The sequence below is a fragment of the Vanacampus margaritifer genome, chromosome 18 (genome assembly GCF_051991255.1).
Source record: "Vanacampus margaritifer isolate UIUO_Vmar chromosome 18, RoL_Vmar_1.0, whole genome shotgun sequence".
Classification (NCBI taxonomy): domain Eukaryota; kingdom Metazoa; phylum Chordata; class Actinopteri; order Syngnathiformes; family Syngnathidae; genus Vanacampus; species Vanacampus margaritifer.
Genome location: NC_135449.1, coordinates 5,758,976 through 5,779,653, shown reverse-complemented (window position 1 = coordinate 5,779,653; position 20,678 = coordinate 5,758,976). Strand labels below are relative to the sequence as shown.

Sequence of the window (20,678 nt, the reverse complement as noted above, 5' to 3'; positions counted from 1 at the left end):
CGCACACATAAAGTCGCACCAAAAATGATCACAACATCAGCATATTGAGAGCAGGCGTGAGGTTATTAATAGATCGTTTGCACGCGCCGGGATTTCTTTTTGAACATTCGAAAGATTAAAAAAAAAAAAAAAAAAGAAGGGAGGATTCAATATAGCTACATGATTTCTATTATTAAATATAATTATGGATCATTTTGAATACAACTCTCAAATGGAGACCTAAGCGAAAAGAAATAGCCTTTAAAGCGGTATTGTTGACACTATTCAAACAGTTATAATGAATATTATGGGATTGCACACACCCCCCCCCCTCCCCGTCATAGTGTTTTAATGGGGTTGTGCACAGGGCGCCCCACTGCAATGCATTATCGTCTGTTTGCAAATAAAATGTCTGTCACTCAATTTACCCCCCCCCCCCCCCCCCACCCAACCCCTCTACGCCGCATCAGCATCGGCGTGCGCGTGATTGGCCCGCGCGTGCACGCGCATAAATCACAGAGATGCGGAGAATGCTGAGAGAATGTTTCTTTAAGACCCATTACCTTCCAATCCCACCGTGGGGGGTGGGGGGGGGTCTGTGCTAAGGTGGCGTAACGTCACTCTCCCTCCCCCCGCCCCCACCCCACCCCCCTCCCTCCCGCCTTCCCCGCTCCTCTTCCTCGTCGTCGTTTACATGTGGAAAAAAAGAGAAGAGGGGTGGGGGGGGGGATACACACGCACACACATACACACACATTAAGAGGAGTAGGGGCTTTTCTCGGATCCGGATGAGGGGCGCCGACCCACGCAAAAATGGACCCGAGGACTATTTAACGCCAAACTAAACCACGGCGGCGATGGTAAGGATGCAACTTTGCAGCGAGAGACAAAACAATGGATGCATGCACACACACACGCAAAAAAAATGCAAAGGCAGGAAGACTATACCTAGCGTGCGTGTGTGTGTGTGCTGTCACCAAACCAGTGACAGGTGTGCTGTGTGCACGCTTTTACGTGTTAACAGCCGGTCAAAAGCTACTTAAATGATAAGCAGCTAATATGTAGCAATTGTGTTTGGAGAGTGCTTGAAAGCTGGGCTTGAATGCTGTTAAAAAAAAAATTCGCGACATATAAATTGCGATTGTGGCTTTTTTGGTAACATGGAATGAAATGCATTGTAATTTTCTTTTTATGCATTTTTTTTTGGGCCACCTCGTGACGCGCGAGGCAGGATGCACGACATGCATGCATGCATGCTTTTATCGTGTCATGTTTGCCATAAAACGCTCCTTTAAACACCCCCACACGCACACATCGGATGTTTTACTAGAAGAATGCATTCGAGGGCTGCTTCCTCCATTTATCCATACAACGACTGAGATCATCGTCGACCTGTCATATCGTCACCCCCCCACATTAGTGCTTGCATGGCCGTGGATTCCAGTGGAAATGTTCATTTTATTATTATTATTTATTTATTTATTTTCAAAAAGGCGTGTTTGGTTCGGTTCCGGATGTTTTCATCCCCGCAAAGCAGCTGCCGACAGTCACTTATCGATTCCAATGATGCGTTTCTTCACCCACGGGTGGAGGGAGTGGGGGGTGGAGATGGGGAGGGGGTGGGTGGGGGGGGCGTTTAATGGCATTAAAAGTGGACTAAAGGGGGTTCGTTACTAGTTGTTGCCATTTAGGCTACTGGTTGTGGTCATCTTGTTGGCTCTGGCAGATTGTAACCCCCCCCCCACACACACACACACACCTCAATGTTTACTCAGCATCCCCACCTCTTCTGTCTTGAATAATTTTCCCCAAACATTTCACCGTACAGTCCATTTGTAGGCCATTTAAAATATATATATTCTTACTTAATGACGAGTACTGTACTGTACGTTACTGTAGGATACTGTACTTTGCACACTGCAACTCGAAATGGAGTTGTATGCTTGGATAAAACTACAATTGGCAACCCTTAAATATTCTGCTTTTTTACAGTTGACTTTTACAACTTGGCTAATTTTATGTACGATTGCTATGCCAACTTGCCAATACAGTTATACGCAATAAAAGAAGGAAATTATCCTATCTCGTAATTGTTTGGAAAAGTATTTATTTTATTTATTAATTATTTGTTTTATTATATTTTTAATGGTGGTTTCCTGTCCTTATTGAGGTAAGGCCTATATTTTACATGAAAACTACCAAATAAAATAAAAACAGGAATAAATATTATATTTATATATATTAAACTACAATATAAAATTAAAATAAATATTTTTAAAATAAAACAAAAACAAAAATAAATATTTTTTATATATATTAAACTACAAAATAAAATAAAATATTTTTAGTTTAGTTTATTTTGTAGTTTTCATGTAAAATATAGGCTCAATAAAGACTGGAAAACACCATTTAAAAAAAAAAAAAGGCTAATTAGTGACTACCATTCCATTCCAGTAGGGGTGTGAATTGCCTGGTACCTGGCAATTCGATTCGTATCACGATTCGATTCAATACCGATTAATCCCGATGCGAATCTACAAATTGATTATTGCGATTTTTTTTTTTTACTCACATTTAGAAAATCCTAATCAGTAAAATTGTACATGTACACTTGTATGAAAATGTATTTATTTATCTGAAAATTCAGGTTTATAACTGAGCCACTGCATTTAACAAGCAGGTTGCAGTTTCATGTTTGAACAGCACTGAAATAAAATATGAAGGCTTAATGTTCCATTAATATAACATTCTTCCATGCTTAATGTGTGAATCCTAACCCTAAGCAAGATGTTTTGTTGAATATTCCCATCCAAAATTGTTTAAAAATCGATTCGGCCGCATATCGAATCGATTCGAGAATCGCGCACTGTAATATCGCGATATATTGCCGAATCGATTTTTTCTAACTCCCCTCCCTACCTTCCAGGACTAAAAAGGTACAGGCTATGTTCCCAAAAGACAAGAATCAACAGGGATATGTCCGAATAAGACACAATAAGATAAACAGCATTGTATGTTTGAAACACGTGAAAAAAACATTACACCCCTAAAGTAGGAAAAGTAAGAAAAGAAAATGGCATCTAATCTACTTTTCGATGAAGACTGGGTTGAAGAGCTTCTTCAGTTCTAAATTTGAGGTGTTTCCCGGCGTGGCAGGTGAAAGACTGTCCTGCATTACAATCAGCCGCTCAACTTGCCTGCCGGCAAAACAGCTCGTTGGGGCGACTCTTCCTCTGGAATGAGACAAACGGGACGGATGTCAGGACATTCGCATACACAAAACTTCCTCCTCTCTTTCTAGACAACTTTTCTAGTTTGACAGAGACGGCTTCTTTTCCAACTCTTTCAAACTAGCGGTCCGCCCTACCCAAAAATTTGGACATCATTGCTGTTAAAAGTCCTTCTTGAAGTGCAATTGAAGTAAATGCAGCCAATGCAAACTCTGTTTCGCACCCGTGACCACAGTGAAGACGCCACGTACTGTTAGCAAGCTCACCAGCATGAGAAGCTAGTAACCAATGAACAGTTTTGGTCTTGGCGGGTGCCGACCAGGCGGGGGGCCTGGCATAGAAAATGGATTGGACGCCGAATAAGTAGATGAGACAGTGAAATATAAGAGAGGAAAGAATAACACAGCGCACTCCATTATTGCGCAATCCATTGCATTTTTGGCCCGCGGGTTCGCGCGGTGACACGGAGGCCGTAATCAGCCAGAGAGGAAATTCAAGATGGGAGCAATATGCAGTACTGTAAGTCACAACAGCAACGCTGATTAAATGAAGATAAGTGGAGCGAGATCGCGCTTTCAAAGCCCTTACGTCAGATTTTTCATTTCTTGTCGAGAAGAAAATGGGAAGATCAATAGCTAATGTCTGGCCACAGCTAATATACAGTATGAGGCTGCAGGTTAGCTTAGCTTAGCGCGAAGAGGCAGAGGGGAAGTGGACACTACATTAGGTACAGCGGTCAAATCTAACGAGATCCAATGCGAGAGTGGTAAGAAAATATTACATAAATAATAAAATTAACTTAAAAAAAAAACATTGTGTTTTGCAGTAAGCAGAGCTGCAGCGCATAATAGACTTATTTTGCTAGTATAGTAATAAAAGGCCTAAAATGAGCATTAATATTAAATAGACTTTACACCAATTTGATTGGCTGGATCTCGGGATCGGACGATTTTGTGCAAAATTGGTGCTCGGCTGTACTGTAATGTCTTTTACTAGACTGATCAATCGTGTCCACGAAATAAGACATGACATGTTACAGTCTATAAAAATAATTTGAGCCCAAAAAAATAGATGCAGACATTTTGTATAAAATAACCCTAAAAATTGGGTCGTTTTGAACAAAAAGCAACCCAAAAAGTTGGGTCATATTGACCCAAGTAGTGGATTTGTCCATTGTGGGCCCAAAATTGGGTTATTTTGACCCAACTGTTTTTAGAGTGTATATTTAATATTTCTCAGTATTTTCTTTTTTTTATTGTATTTTTTCACCTTTTTTCAATTGACCTCACATTTTCGCTATTCGGTCGACGGTTGAGTAAATATAACAGTTGTTGCTAAAAGTTAGCATGCTATCATTGCAGCATGTTGTTACTTGTGTCTGACATCATCCATTTTCTTCTTTTGCAGCCATTGCGCAATGCTGTGAGAAGTGCTACCTTGTGGAAACAGTCAAGGAGCCCATCCCCGCACCCGCACCCGCCTCCCGCTCGTCCCGGCCACCCACGGAATGGCTTCCCCATAGAAACAGCCCTCTTAAGCATTCTTACTTACCATGCAGATCGGGACTTTTTGAAGGAAGAACACGGCGACGAGTGCAGGTGTGCGGTCTGAGGAGGCAAAAAAGCAATAAAAACAGGGAAATATGCTCACCAAAGGGATTATATTTCAGAAATGTAAAGTTTTACATTTTGAGCATCATATTATAATCGTACGTACAATCTTGTAGAACCCAAGACTTTTTTTTTCTTCTATATTTGACGCACACTCACCGGTCTCATGATGATGTGCGAGGTGATGCCCACCATTTCCGAGGATGGGCGAAGCGGCACGGCCGGGGGCTCCTCCTCTCCCGCCGGGACCGGGGCGGGAGGCCCGGGCGGTGCCGTGGGAGCCGGAGGAGGGGGTGGTGGGGGCGGAGCGGGCTTCGGCGGGAGGGATATCCGAGGCGGGGGGGACGAAGGGGGCAGCACGGGCAACCTGGAGTCTCTGATGGTCAACATGCTGACGGAGCGGGAGCGGCTGCTGGACAACCTGAGGGAGACGCAGGATAGTCTGGGAACGGCGCAGCTACGCTTACGAGAGCTCAGCCATGAGAAGGAGTCTCTTCAGAGGCAACTCTCCATCGCCCTGCCACAGGTACGACACATCATTATAATAGGACTGAAAAGTGGGTTTACGATTCAATTTGATCCAATATTTCAAAGCGGAACGATTCGATTCTGTTCCAAGTTGAGTGCGGAAGAAGGTCTAATCTATTCAAAATAGTCTCTACTCTTATACCGTTTTGGCCGCCCACCCACGCGGGGGGACGGTGCAGCCTAGCCCATGTGAAAATGAAAATGTGTGACCTTTTTTAGTTTAGTCTTTTCTATTTAATTTTTTATTTATTTATTTTAAATTTCTTAATTGTTTGGGAAAGCATTTATTTTTATTTTTATTTTTATTTTTATTTTTATTTTTATTTTTATTTTTATTTTTATTTTTATTTTTATTTTTATTTTTATTTTTATTTTTATTTTTATTATTTTTTTTATTTTTATTTTTTATTATTTTTATTTTATTTTTTTTTAATTTTTTTTTTTTATTTTCATTTTCATTTTCATTTTCATTTTCATTTTCATTTTCATTTTCATTTTCATTTTTATTTTTATTTTTATTTTTATTTTTATTTTGTCCGGTAGTTTTCATGTAAAATATTTGCCTTGGCAAACACCATTTAAAAAACTAATTAGTGATTACCAAAAGCTTTTGCCCTTCCAGGACAAAAAAAAACAAACAAAAAAAAGTCTTTATAGTGAATGCATTCAGTAAAAGACTGCAAGTCCAATTGTTTTCATATTAATTCATAGTTCAATTTCCTTTTGTTTTTAGCGTAAGACTAAAGTATAAAACCAAAGCATTTAAGTATAATAAATCTGATCTTGTTTATTGTAATAAAGATTAATTTATTGTTTGTGTTTTTAAAAAAAATGAAGAGGACCTTGAAAAAATAGTCGCATATTAATTAAAATCGAATACTCGTCGATTAGTCGATTAACTTGGACAGCTCCACTCTTGATTTTAACCTTTTCAAAAAAGTCCAACCGGTAAGTGTTTTATTAGTGGAATTTGATGACTAATAGTTGTTAGGTTATCACACAGAACACCATTTATTATTATCTTTGTACAGGACGGTTTAAAAATAAATCTCATTCTATTGTGCCTACCTAATTAGATTGATGGGTACATTTTGTGTGGATGCCCGGAGGGAGCTCACACCCTGTGAGGTAACTGTTGCTGCCATGTCCTATCACAGTCTAGCGGTGTGCGAGTACTTGGCTGTGAAGTGAGCTCATGAGACAGTAAGCCTTTGCAGTGACAGTTCAAGCAGCACGCTAAGCGAATGCTAAAATCCTCCTGCACCCTCCCCTAATGTTTCTCTACCGTTAGAGAAGGTTTGTGTTCGTATCCTCTGATTTCCCCTTGTTGTGTAATCAGGTGATAAATAACGCCGGCAGATATTTGCTAAACGGTGGAAGCCCAATTTGAATGAATAGTTGATAGTCGAGGAATCCTCCTTAGTACACTAGGAGGATTTGCTGATTAATAATGAGTGTTATTTGCGGATTTTCTCCTCCAGCTATGATGAACAGCTTTGGCGTTTTCCTCCGGGATCAATCCCCAACTTCTGACTGTGTGTGAGGCGCTTTGCAGGCGTGTTTACTTTTGCTGTCACACTCTGCTGTCTTCTCAGCTGTAATGCAGAGAATCCTGCCAAGGTCCACAGAGAGAAACGAGATAGCTCGATCCAGAGTCTTCATCCGCGAGCTGCCGGATTCAAATGCGATATTTGCCTTGTCCTATGCTCATTCACTGAAGCAACCCCCTTCGCTCCCGGCTGTTTTACTTGGATTTTGACAGATTTTGCAAGGCCCACAGAATTTTGTGTTCTATTGCTGTCAAAACAAAAAAGATTAGAGTCTCTTCTTTCATTGCAACATGGCCCTGGTTAATCTCTTATACTCTGCTGCCACCTGCTGGCCGTTTTTGTAATAACTACCATTGCGTCGTGCATTCTCTGCAGTTCAGTTCAGTTCATCAAAGCCTTTTGTATGCTATAGCATAAAAAAAAAAAAAAAAACATTTTTAAAAAAGTATAAATACGTCTTTGGGAGCATGGTACTATTTAAAATAGAACGTATTTATACGTTTTTGGGAGCAAATGAGTTCATTAAAAAGTTCAAAAACAGATATCTTCATTTTTTGTGAATTTAGTCAAATCAATTTTCTTTATTTCTGTAAAAAAATTATTTTAGGGTTAATGTAAATGTAGATGTTTAATGGAGTAGGGCTTAGCAAATAATCAAATTAAATTGGACATCACAGTGTAATAGAATGCAACTATCAAATCACAAAGGCTGCAAAATTTAGGGTAAATAAAACTGTTTAATTTCAGTTGGTCAATATGCGTATTTATTTATTTATTTATTCATTCATTATATTTTTATATTTTTTATTTATTTTTTTATTTAGTGCCATTGTTTCATGAAACATGAAAAGCTGAAGCCGATAAAGCTCAAACTTGTGATGTGACTTGTGACAAGGGTAGGTAGAAAGTTCCATTTGCGCCGTTGTGGGAGTGCACATTGACAGCTTACTTGATGTTTAGTTAGCAATAGTGATCAGGTCACCGCTGTGAGAAATAATCACATAGTAATTGCAATCGTGACATTGAGAGAAAAAAAAAGTAAACATGAAAGTATGTGTTTTCTACTATTTACAATATTTTTCACTTAGTATACAAAAAAAGAGCACGCCTGCAATTCCCTCCACCATGTTTGCTATTTATCACAGATCGAGCCACGGATCATGTTTGAGTTCACCTATAAAAAAAGATAGCATGAGATGGAAAAAGACAAAAAAGAAGGCGGGCCAACTGAGAATCTGACCGTGGTCCAAAGCAGAAACAATCCCATCAGTCCCAAAGACCCACTGAGTCGCCATCTGCAGCCACCTCCCCTCTTTGGCTCCTTTCTCTTCTCTCATTGAGCCATCGCTTCTGTCCAGCTTTCCAAGCACAAAGAATGGAAAACGTCAGATATCACACATAATGCAGCCTTGGATTATTTATTTATTTTTTTTACAGCAACATCACTATTTTGAGAGATTCATTAATCAAACAAAAAATTAAATAGATTGCGGTTGGACAAGTTTGCTATGGTTTGTTGTGCGTGATAAGACACGGCGTCCTGTTTCAAAGCTGCTAATGTTTCCTCAATGGCGTTGTAAAATGACACATCGACACTGTGTTTGAGGGGTCGGGGGGAGGGGGGGGGGTCTCTCGTGTATTCCAGTGTCGGGCCATTGTGTAACTCTGTGATGTAATGCATCCATGTGTTCTCAAGGCAAGTGGCGGAAAGTGTGTCAGTGATTTGCATGATTATTATTATTGTTGTTTTACATCACAGCCTTCCTCCTGGTCGCAGCTGGGCTTTATTTCTCTCGTGCAGCTTATGTTTTTGTGTATATCTAACAGAATCGCAATGATATTTTTATGTTTGGCCTGGGTTGTTTTCATCCCCCTAAAACACACATCCAAGCCCCCGAACGAGGCACCGTTGAGATGGTTTGTTTAGTCGGCCCTTGAATGCATCTCTTGTGTTTTGTGCAGGAGTTTGCTGTGTTGACGAAAGAGCTCAACGTTTGCCGGGAGCAGCTTCTGGAGAGGGAGGAGGAGATTGCTGAGCTCAAGGCGGAGAGAAACAACACCCGTGTAAGATGTTTGGCAGCCATTTTGCTACACTCTAAAATAGTTCGGGTCAAAAAAGGGATAGACTGACACTTGGGTCATACTTGGGTCATTAAATTAGGTTATTCGGTTGGGTTGTTGTAATGTATGTAATATCTGATTAGAGGATCAGATCTGCACATATATTTATAAAATGCAATTGGGTAACCCAATAACCCAACAGCGGGTTAACTTGACCCAACAATTTTATTACTCGCAGAAAATTTGATACAAAAAATATCACACAATACAGTACAGGAATTTAAATTAAACATATTTGCCATATAAACCAATAAATGGTTAATTTGACCCAACTAATTTGTTACTCCCAGAAAATTTGACCCCAAAAAAATATAACCCAACACAAACAAGATGGGAAGTAGGTTAACATATTAGTCATACAAACCAATAAATGGTTCATTTGACCAAACAAATTTGACCCCAAAAATATGATCCAACACAAACCACACAGGAATTGGGTTAGCATATTAGCCATTCATTCTAAGAAATTTGACCGAAGAAATTTCTCTATCCGAAGTTTTGACCCAAAAGTAAGACACAACACAGGAAGTAGGTTAACATTTTAGCCATATAAAGCAATAAATGGTTCATTTAACCCAACAATTTGGGTATGGTCAGAAAATTTCACACAAACAGAAACATCACAGGAAGTTGGTTAACATATTAGCCATACAAACCAATAAATGATTCATTTGACCAAACAAATTTGACCCCAAAAATATGACCCAACACAAACCAAACAGGAATTGGGTTAGCATATTAGCAATTCATTCCAAGAAATTTGACCCAAGAAATTTCTCTCTCTGAAGTTTTGACCCAAAAGTAAGACACAACACAGGAAGTAGGTTAGCATTTGAGCCATATAAAGCAATAAATGGTTCATTTAACCCAACAATTTGGGTATGGTCAGAAAATTTCACACAAACATCACAGGAAGTTGGTTAACATTTTAGCCATACAAACCAATAAATGGTTCATTTGACCAAACAAATTTGACCCCCAAAAATACAACCCAACACAAACCACACAGGAATTTGGTTAGCATATTAGCCATTCATTCCAAGAAATTTGACCCAAGAAATTTCTCTCTCAGAAGTTTTGACCCAAAAGTAAGACACAACACAGGAAGTAGGTTAACATTTTAGCCATATAAAGCAATAAATGGTTCATTTAACCCAACAATTTGGGTATGCTCAGAAATTTTCACACAAACATCACAGGAAGTTGGTTAACATTTTAGCCATACAAATCAATAAATGGTCCATTCGACACGACAATTTGGTCACACTCACAAATAACCCAAAAATTGGACCCAACACAAAAAGCCCATGAATTGGGTTGATGAAATAATCCAGCTGTTTTGAGAGCTTCAGTGTCACATACCTCACCCTTTGTGATCTTACATGTTGGTGGGACACTTATTCACTTTGCTCACTCTTGTCCTTTTTGTTCTCCGTACTTCATTCCCCCCCCCCTAAACATCTCCTCTCCTTACAACCGTCTCACTCCCGACAGTTGTTGCTGGAGCACCTGGAATGCCTGGTGTCCCGTCACGAACGCAGTCTGAGGATGACGGTGGTCAAAAGGCAAGCCCAGTCGCCAGCGGGGGTCTCTAGTGAGGTGGAAGTCCTCAAGGCCCTCAAGTCTCTATTTGAGCACCACAAGGCTCTGGATGAGAAGGTGGCTCAAAACACTGCCTTCGTATTGTGTCAATTAAACAAACGATATTTATGTTTACAGTGCTCTCACTGTATAAAAAAAAAAAGACTTAGTCACATGTGCAAGTTAATGAAATCAAATTATGACCTTGTTGGCACCATCCCTGTCCTCTCCTGCAGGTTCGAGAGCGTCTCCGAGTGGCCCTGGAGAGGGTGTCCATGTTGGAGGATCAACTAGCAGCGTCTTCTCAAGAGGTAATGTCTGTCATAGCAATTTGTCTCCATAACTAATATATATTCCCCTGTGACAAACTCATGTTGATTCGTATTCTCTGTTGGCCTGCTTTGTGTCCTTCTTTCTAGGTAATCTCTTTAAGAGACCAAATTAAAAGGCGTCAACAAGGGGTGGACGGCGGGAAAGATGTAAGGGAGGGTTTTATGGATGTTGGTTCCAGTTGTTTTGTTTTTTGTAAATGTGTTAGCGACCACAAGTCAAGTAGAAACGTAGATGTACGGGTATCATGAGTATGTTTTCTACTTTCCCGCACTCACATTTCTTTTTCCTTTATTTATTTTTTATCGCCACTTCAGCGACTACCCAACGGTCCCGCCTCCGGCCTGGAGGACAGCGAGCTGGAAAGACAGCGGGAAGTCGAAATAGAGCGTCAGAGAGCCGAACTCTCCCAGCTAAAAGAGAGGCTGGCGCTCATGTGCCGGCAGGTGAGTGCTGTTTTTTTTCCATACGCCGTTCAGTCACACTAAGGAATGGAGTCTTGGACAGAAATTTGGGTCTAAAAAAAAAAAAAAAGAAGAAATTTGGGTCTAGCTAACCCAGTAAAGTGATAGACTTTCCGAATCAACATCTTTGACCTGCTCAAGTCAGCTCGTTAAACTCATGCCGCTGACTATGTGTAATAATGAATCACTGTCACTATTTATTTACACACACTGACTCACCTCGGTTATCGTCCCGGGTCCGTTTGTGGCGTCTCGTCAGGTTGGCGAAATAGAGGAACAGCTTGCGGCCGCCAGGAGGGAGGTGACAAAGTCGGAGGAGGCCAATCAGAAGCTCCAACGGGAAGTGAAAGAGGTCTGTCGGGCCAGACTGTCCTTTGCTGGCCAAAATCCTGAGCTCCTTTCACTGCGGGGGTTCCTAATATATATATGTATCTGAAAATAATGGGCAGACAGTATGCCATTGAGAATATCATTCTGTGCCTTTTATTCACAGTTCAAAATGTTTCTCATTTGTCTTAAATGAATAACTATCTGATCTGTTGGTATCAATAGATCCATGTTTTTTGATGCGTCTATTGCTTTTTAGGCCCTTTGCCAAAGGGAGGACATGGAGGAAAGGATTACAACATTAGAACGCAGGTAACCATCCATTATTGACATAAAATTTGATAGTCGAATGAAAAACAAAGACTAACAGAGGGAGACAGGACAGAAAGGACTATCGTACTCAATAAAAAGCACCACAAAATCTTAGAAGGGAGGACGTGAGTGGATGGGGGGGGGGGAGACAAGGTTCGAGCCATGTCCCTAAAAAGGGTGGGGGCACAGTGTAAGCCTGGAAAAAAAAACATCGCACATGTAGCACATACAGACATTACAGTTGTAAAAAGACAAGGTTCGAGCCATGTCCCTAAAAAAAGGGGGGGGGCACAGTGTAAGCCTGGAAAAAAAAACATCGCACAGTTGTAAAAAGACAAGGTTCGAGCCATGTCCCTAAAAAAAGGGGGGGGCACAGTGTAAGCCTGGAAAAAAAAACATCGCACAGTTGTAAAAAGACAAGGTTCGAGCCATGTCCCTAAAAAAAGGGGGGGGGGGCACAGTGTAAGCCTGGAAAAAAAAACATCGCACAGTTGTAAAAAGACAAGGTTCGAGCCATGTCCCTAAAAAAGGGGGGGGGGGGGGGGCACAGTGTAAGCCTGGAAAAAAAACATCGCACATGTGCTACATGTGCGATGTTTTTTTTCCAGGCTTACACTGTACCCCCCCCTTTAGGGACATTGCTCGAACCTTGTCTTTTTACAACTGTAATGTCTGTATGTGCTACATGTGCGATGTTTTTTTTCCAGGCTTACACTGTGCCCCCCCCCCCCCCCTTTTTAGCATAGAATTGTCCCAAATGTTTTGGTAAGGTCCAGAAAGGACTAAGGGGGTTGAGCCACTAATTGAAGAATTGATAGCTCCAATATTTTGGTCCACATGATCCAATATTATCCTGGTGTGGTGTGCAGGTACCTCAGCGCCCAAAGGGAGGCCACTTCCCTCCATGATATCAAGGACAAGCTGGAAAACGAACTGGCCAGCAAGGAGTCCCTCCATAGGCAGAGTGAAGAGAAGAACCGCCAACTGCAGGAGCGTCTGGATGAAGCCAAGCAAAAGCTCCAGCAAACCCTGCAAAGAGCCGAGACGCTGCCTGAGATCGAAGCGCAGCTGGCGCAAAGGGTTGCCGCTCTCAACAAGGTAGGAACCATTTTTACATTTAAACTGCTCTTAGATATTTCGTCAGAGCTTTTGTCGGTTGATCAAACTGCTGCAGAAGAAAAGTCTTGTCACTTTGAAACGAGATTTACCCCCCCCCCCCCCTCCCTCTTTGGGAACAAATGGTTTTCTGACTGAAATGTTCTTTTAGGCAGAAGAGCGCCACGGTAACTTTGAGGAGCGACTACGGCAAATGGAAGCTCAACTCGAAGAGAAGAACCAAGAGCTACAGAGAGTACGTATCATTTCCCTTTTTTTGGTTTAAGACAAATGAGAATTGTTTCCTGTCCACTAACTTACAGTTTCTACTTGATCCAATCAGGCAAGGCAGAGAGAAAAAATGAATGATGAACACAACAAACGACTCTCAGACACCGTAGATAAACTTCTATCAGAGTCCAACGAGAGACTTCAGCTGCACCTTAAAGAGAGAATGGCAGCACTTGAAGAAAAGGTCACTTCAACAACTAGCCAGCCAGTTCAAATGGATATTTCACGTCTATAGCCGTCAATGGCAGTGAATGAGTTTTAACGGTTTAACAGGACAGATTAAAAGGGGGTTAAAGTGTCCTAGGACAGATTATTTCCAGGGGGTTAAAGTGTCCTAGGACAGATTAACACACCCCAACCCTAACCTTAACCCTACCTATATTCATAGAAACATACAATAAAAAAAATAACACATGAAGAACGTTAAGAGGGGTGTAGGAAAAAAAAAGTAGATTTTTGAAAATAATTAAATATAGCAGATAATTAATTGGTCAATATGGGTTGGGGGGGGTGTAATCTATCCTAGAGGGGTATAATCTGTCCTAGGACCCTTTAACCCCCGGGATTAATCTGCCCTAGGACACATTAACTCCCGAGGGTTAATGTGGTTAATCTGTCCTGTTACACCGGGTTTGTAGCATTTAGAAGTACCAAATTTGTATTTCATTCTTTACTTTCTAGAATGCTCTCTCAGAAGAACTGGCCAATATGAAGAAAATCCAGGATGACCTTCTTGCTAATAAGGTATTCAGCTGTCATGTTTGAGGTGTTTTCCTAATCCTAACCAGACTTTCAACATTCTCGCTGAGAAAAACATGAATCTACAAGGTGATAGCTACTACTTTCTCCTCTGTATTCCAGGAGCAGCTCCTCGCTGAGTTGGAACGGATCCAACTGGAGCTGGACCAGCTGAGGGGCAGGCCCGGCTCATCGTATTCCAGGTTTGTCATAATGAATGAGCGGCGAGAAGCGTTTGTCATTTATGAGTATGACGGAATAACAAGATCTTTCTGGGTCTCGCTGCAGGGCGGGCAGCGTCAGCTCGCTCCCATCCACCTTGTTTCGAAGATCTCTTCCAGGGAGCGCCTCGGAGCTGCGGTACCCCCAGGGCGGGGGCTCCCTCCCGACCGGCTACAGCAGCAACTCCGGCGGGGTGGTGGTCCGGCGGACTCACCGCGGCCGCTGGGGGCAAGCTAGGGACGACTGTAACAAGGTGGTCATCTCGTGCTGAGATGATGACATCGTGTTTTTTACTCCTCACTTCACTTTTAGTCTCTCTTTCCAGTATGGCGAATGGGATGCTGGTACTATGATGGGTCCGGGGTTTGAGGGCGTGGAGGGAGTCTGCTCTGACGACGAGGATGATAGGGAGACTCTGTTTGGGTCGGAGCTGCTATCGCCAAGCGGGCAGACGGATGTACAAACTTTAGCCATTATGCTACAGGAGCAACTGGAGGCCATCAACAAGGAGATTAAGTATGCAGGTTTAATTGCACTTAAGGGGAACTATTTGGGGACATTTTAAAATGGCTCTTTCTGATTGCTCTCTCAGGCTCATCCAGGAGGAAAAGGAGAGCACAGAGTTGAGAGCGGAGGAGATTGAGAGTCGGGTTAGCAGCGTGGCCCTGGACGCGCCCTCAATTCCGCTCGGAGGACGGGACAGTGTCTGTCGGGGATACATGACCCCTTCCATCACCTCCTCCACATTGGCGTCTCCCTCTCCGCCGAGCTCTGGTCACTCCACCCCCCGCCTGCCGCATTCTCCTGCCAGGGAGAATGACAGACAGGTGCGAAGCTTGCTGAATCACATTTTTACGAAAGGCAACGCCTTAGCAAATTTAGAATCGAACGATCTGTTCCCCCAATGCAGAACAGCAAAGATGGTGAAGAATGCCGAGCGCTAGCCTTGATCGATTCGAACCCTCCCGCTGTACCTCGAGCCTTGCGACTGGACCGGATGACGCACACTCACCCAGGAGCAGGCCTCGATGATCACAGGGAATTTCGCAGGTAAGAAATTTGCTCGCCTCCCAAGAAACAGAATGTGGGGGGTTGTTCCTTTCACGCCACTGGTGTGTTTGAACTTAGTTTATCCGCTGACGGGGCCATCACCGCGAGCCAGGATTCCCTCCACAAAGCCAGCAAAAAGAAAAGCATTAAGTCCTCTATTGGACGTCTCTTTGGAAAAAAGGAAAAGGGGAGGATCGGTGCACCTGGACGCGAGTCTACCTCTTTGGGTGTGTGTCTTCATTGAAAATGTTTTGGGGGTTTTTGGTTTTCGCAACTGAACATTATATCTGGAAACAATCCAGCCTCAACTCCGTCAGATGACTTGGGCCCAGCAGACCCATTGGGACTGGCTAAACTCGGTACAGGAACAGTAGAAAAAGACCGTCGAAGCAAAAAGAAGTGAGGTTTTTTTTCCCAATTCACCAAAATCATCTAAAATCGTTGTAATTGTTTTTATATTCCACTATTAACGTTCAACTCCCTCGCCAGGCATGACCTTCTCGAAGAGGCTTGTCGTCAGGGCTTGCCTTTTGCCTCATGGGATGGTCCGACGGTTGTCACATGGCTTGAGGTACGGCTTCCATGTCATGTTTGTTTTTGTCACCCAATAGTTTGCGTGGCCTACAAAATGTTTGCGCTGTTTACGCAGTTGTGGGTAGGAATGCCGGCATGGTACGTTGCAGCGTGTCGCGCCAACGTGAAAAGCGGCGCCATTATGGCCAACCTTTCCGACACAGAGATCCAGAGAGAGATTGGCATTAGCAACCCACTGCACAGGCTCAAACTTCGCCTCGCCATCCAGGAAATGGTTTCCCTCACCAGCCCATCTGCGCCGGCGAGCACACGCTCTGTAAGACTTCCGGCAACCCGACATTATTGTTTATCTAAAAACTCAACTGGCTGTCAAGAGAATGAAGACTCATTTTGAATCCTATCGTTTACAGTCGACCAGTAACATCTGGATGACACACGCTGAGATGGAGTCACTTGCTGCTACCACTAAGCCAGTATGACTGATTTTATTTTAATGTTGTCATTGGTGTATGAAAAAAAAAATCAAAGGACTGAGCAAATTAGGTTTCTCTAACACTCTAAAAATAGTTGGGGCAAAAATGAACCAGATTGGATAAAAAATGAACTGAGCCAATTTTTTTTTGTTATTTATTATTCAAATTAAATAACCCACAAAACAACCCATTTTTCTGGGTTGTTTTGTGGGTAATTCATTTGACCCAACTTTTTGGGTTATTTTTTTGGGTCAAATTAAATAAATAACACACCAAGTAACCAAATTTTCTGGGTTGTTTTGTGGATAAAAAATGAAATGAGCCAATTTTTTAAAGTTATTCAACCTAAAACGTTTTTGAGTTATTTATTTGAGTTATATAACCCACAAAACAACCCATTTTTCTGGGTTATTTAATTTGACCCAACTTTTTGGGTTATTTTTTTGGGGTCAAATTAAATAAATAACACACCAAGCAACCGAATTTTACTGGGTTGTTTTGTGGGTTTTACTGGGTTGTTTTGACCCAACTTTTTGGGTTAGCTGAATAACCCAATTGAATTAGGTCATAAATGAACTGACCCAACTTTTTGAGCTATTTAACCCCAAATGTTTGTTCAAGTTACATTAATAAGCCACAAAGCAAACAATTTTTTGAGTTGTTTTGTTGGTTATTCATTTGCCCCAACTTTTTGGGTTAGTTGAATATCCCAATTAAATTAGCTAAAAAAAAAAAAAAGAAAAGAAAAGGTTTTTGTGGGTTATTCATTTGACTAAATTTCTTGGGGTTGATTGAATAACCCAAATATGAACCAGCCCAACTTTCTGAGCTATTTAACCCAAAATGTCGTGTCAAATTACATTAATAACCCAAAAAGCAACCCATTTTGGGGTTGTTTTGTGGATTATGCATTTGACCCATCTTTTGGGGTTAATTGAATGACCTACAAAGTTGAGTTGGTCCCCTTTTGACCCAATTTCTGTAAATTTTGATCTAAGTGTTTTTAGAGTGACAGCATTCTATAATAATATCTTCAATCATTTTGATGTTTCATCGACTTGACATGTTTTTTTTTTCTTTTTCTTTGTCTTTTATTAGGCCTGTTTGGCTACGCCTTTCCCTTACTGTTCCCTTAAAATCTGTGCAGATGTAGTGTTTTTTCCAACTAATTCTCACTAACAAATACTTTTCCTTCTTCTGCCTTCCCTCTCCTCAAATCGTTTCCACCATAACACACACACACACACACACACATATACAAATACACACTTTTCCTCTATGTGCACCTTTCCATCTCTCTTTTCTTTCACTGTTTCCCTATCTCAAACCACAAGGAGCAGAAAGAGTTCAGCTGGGATCAGGTGAGTTCAAGAGGTCAATGTTTATAGGCTGCCATTGTTTTACTTGTTGCTATATGCTACGATGTATGTAAAATTCAAGATACTCGTTTTAGAACTGTAGTTCTTACTGCTTCCCGTTTACAGATCCTGGCTTATGGTGATATGAACCATGAGTGGGTTGGTAACGAGTGGCTGCCCAGTTTAGGTTTACCCCAGTATCGCTCTTACTTTATGGAGTCACTGGTGGACGCCCGAATGCTCGATCACCTCACCAAGAAAGAGTTGAGGGGCCAGCTGAAGATGGTGGACAGTTTCCACAGGTAGATTATTGTTGACATTTTCATCTCCAGATTCTTCTTGGTCACTTCTTCACCTGCACACTCTGAATTATTTTGAATTTCTGTAGGGTGAGTCTTCATTATGGCATCATGTGCTTGAAGCGCTTGAACTATGACAGGAAGGAGCTGGAGAGGAGAAGGGAGGATAGTCATCATCAGAACCAAGGTGATGACAACTTTCTCTTTAGGAAAATACGATTTCATACACCACATGTCTATTTGAACTTCCTCAGTGTGTGCCTCTCCTCAGATGTGATGGTTTGGTCCAATGAGCGAGTGATGTGTTGGGTGCAGTCCATCGGTCTCAAAGAGTTTGCAGACAACCTGCTAGAAAGCGGAGTTCACGGGGCCCTGCTGGCTCTCGATGACACCTTCGACTACACTGACTTGGCCCTTCTTCTGCAGATACCCAATCAGAACACGCAGGTATTCGCAAAACCTGAACTCTATTGAAAGCGTATCCATCTCATCTCTGCGGTTACATGATCTAAATCTTTTTGGTTTGCAGGCAAGACAACTCTTGGAAAAGGAGTACAATGCTCTCATCTCCATGGGAACAGAGCGGAGGCCAGATGAGGTACTGCCAGTGAATAATCAATTGAGACGATGTGTTGATTTTCAATCCCTCCTTTCTTCCGGTGGCGAAATATCTCTCGGCTTTACCCTTTGTTGCGTCAGCCATGCTCGCATCACTTCTAATTGCCAAATCACAGCGTGTCAAATTGAACCACTGGTGGCGCATTGTCACAACAAACGCCACTTAATCCCGCCTCCCCACGCGACGGGGGCGGCTGTTACAGTTAATGACCGCCATTAACCACTTTGCGTCCTCCGTAGGACGGCACCAAAACGTTCACACGGTCGCCCTCGTGGAGGAAGATGTTCCGAGAGAAAGACCTCCGAGGCGTCACCTCCGACTCGTCGGAAACGTTACCGGCCAACTTTCGTGCCTCTGCCATCTCGACCCCTTCTGTCACCCTGAGGAAAGTCCAGAGTGAAGGTAAGGGGAGGGACTTTTATTTAATTAGTGTAGAACAACAATTTATAACATTGAGAAGGGTTTTTGATATTTTGGGTTACCTTATTGAGTTATGTGAGAGGATTCATTGTATATACAGTATATAAAAAAATTAATAAAAAAAATAGATGCAGTGCAATTCTGGCAATAGATGTTGCTTAACACGTGAGGTCAAATCAGCATTTAAAGTTGTCAGCTTCAATTACAGTCAAAAGAGACTGGCCAGATGGTTGATAAATAACATCATTACCTTCTCGCCGTTAGTGAACTCGGGTCAAAGAGGAGAGTCGGCGTCAGTGAGAACATATTCCTGCTAAGACAAAAAAGCACATCAGGTGAGAGTATTCTTTGTCATTTTGTAAACATCACCAACAGAAGCCAAGCTTACCGGTGTGATCACTTTGCAGACCTCTACCACCATCCAGACCTGAGAAAAACGACACAAACGAAGCCCAGGAAGTGACAAACGACATTCGAGTCAGAGATCTCAAAGAATCAAAGACTCTGAGCGAATGAGGTCAAAAAGATATTATAATGAATGGATGGCGTTTTAATCATCTCTCTGTCTTTATCTCTCAATCCATTGTTGTGGCATGACGCTGTTTGATTCTGTAGAAAGTGACCAACGCCTATCGTGAAATCAACTTCTGTTTTTGAGTGTGCAATGGCAATACTGACACGTTGAATTTATTGTTTTGTGGGTGAGGGGGGGAGGGGGGTACACTCCTGTTTAGAACAGTGCTCACATTATTTCAGGTGAATTGGATGATAATTTGATCATTGATAACCACCTCTTAGTAACATCACAGTTCAGGACAGATTTGGGTGATAACATGTATGTTCTGAAGCCATAAAATCGATGCGAGAGGCACAAATGTGAACAGGGAAGGACAATGAAACAATAAGCTAAGTGCTTTATGACCCTTTTGAAAGCGGAGAATAAGAGATAACGCATTTGTGTTGATATGCATGCCAAAATCGACCATTTTAGAGTGAACGTCAGTCATCTAATGATGTGGAAGCTTGGGTATAAAAACTTTGTAAAATGTGTGTATTTTATTTTTATCATTTTTTTATGACAATTGCTATTGTATGTATGTACAGTATGTATGTGTGTAAACTATATGTTCATTTCATACTTAGTTTTAAGATGGATGGTAATTTCATTTTAGCTTAAGAAAAAGAAATATGTTTTAAATGATGGACAGTCAAGATATGCTACTTGTATGTGTACATTTTGGAAAAACAAATTGTCTTATGGGTTAAGTTGATATTATTGGAGAATAGTGATGATAATTGAATATAATATGATAACAATAATGATCATGATTGTAAAAGCTGTAATTAAAAACAAACAAACCTGTATGACGCTTTTGAAAGTTATTTTAATTTCAAGCTTGAGTTAATAGCTAACAATAATCGTCCATTTTGGAGAAAATACCGTGCATTAAAACATACAGTATACTGAACTTCGAATATTTTTTCTCGACTATTATATTGTTTTTCTGTTAACTACAAATTGTATTGTATTTTTAGCAACTAGCATG

The 20,678-nt window shown here is 41.5% G+C and overlaps 1 protein-coding gene across 3 annotated transcripts; it reads left to right on the top strand.

Moving 5' to 3' along the window:
* The first annotated feature begins 626 nt into the window (after nucleotides 1–626).
* On the top strand, nucleotides 627–20,496 carry LOC144038511 (liprin-alpha-3-like). Of its 3 annotated transcripts, XM_077551064.1 has the most exons (31): nucleotides 633–839; nucleotides 4,617–5,345; nucleotides 8,860–8,961; nucleotides 10,513–10,677; nucleotides 10,836–10,910; nucleotides 11,019–11,078; nucleotides 11,247–11,375; nucleotides 11,653–11,745; nucleotides 11,980–12,032; nucleotides 12,902–13,130; nucleotides 13,300–13,383; nucleotides 13,471–13,602; nucleotides 14,100–14,162; nucleotides 14,280–14,359; nucleotides 14,445–14,631; nucleotides 14,704–14,894; nucleotides 14,971–15,205; nucleotides 15,289–15,428; nucleotides 15,507–15,655; nucleotides 15,731–15,827; nucleotides 15,918–15,999; nucleotides 16,078–16,278; nucleotides 16,373–16,435; nucleotides 17,770–17,796; nucleotides 17,920–18,095; nucleotides 18,182–18,279; nucleotides 18,364–18,539; nucleotides 18,622–18,690; nucleotides 18,951–19,113; nucleotides 19,396–19,466; nucleotides 19,539–20,496. In XM_077551064.1, the coding sequence occupies exons 2-30, from the start codon at nucleotides 4,986–4,988 to the stop codon at nucleotides 19,446–19,448; spliced, it is 3,732 nt and encodes a 1,243-aa protein (XP_077407190.1). In that variant the 5' UTR covers nucleotides 633–839; nucleotides 4,617–4,985; the 3' UTR covers nucleotides 19,449–19,466; nucleotides 19,539–20,496. The 3 variants fall into 3 exon arrangements, with proteins under 3 accessions (XP_077407192.1, XP_077407190.1, XP_077407191.1); XM_077551065.1 differs by lacking the exon at nucleotides 11,019–11,078; XM_077551066.1 differs by lacking the exons at nucleotides 17,920–18,095; nucleotides 18,182–18,279; nucleotides 18,364–18,539; ... (2 more) ...; nucleotides 19,396–19,466; nucleotides 19,539–20,496 and having other exon boundaries at nucleotides 627–839; nucleotides 17,534–17,795.
* Nucleotides 20,497–20,678: the final 182 nt, after the last annotated feature.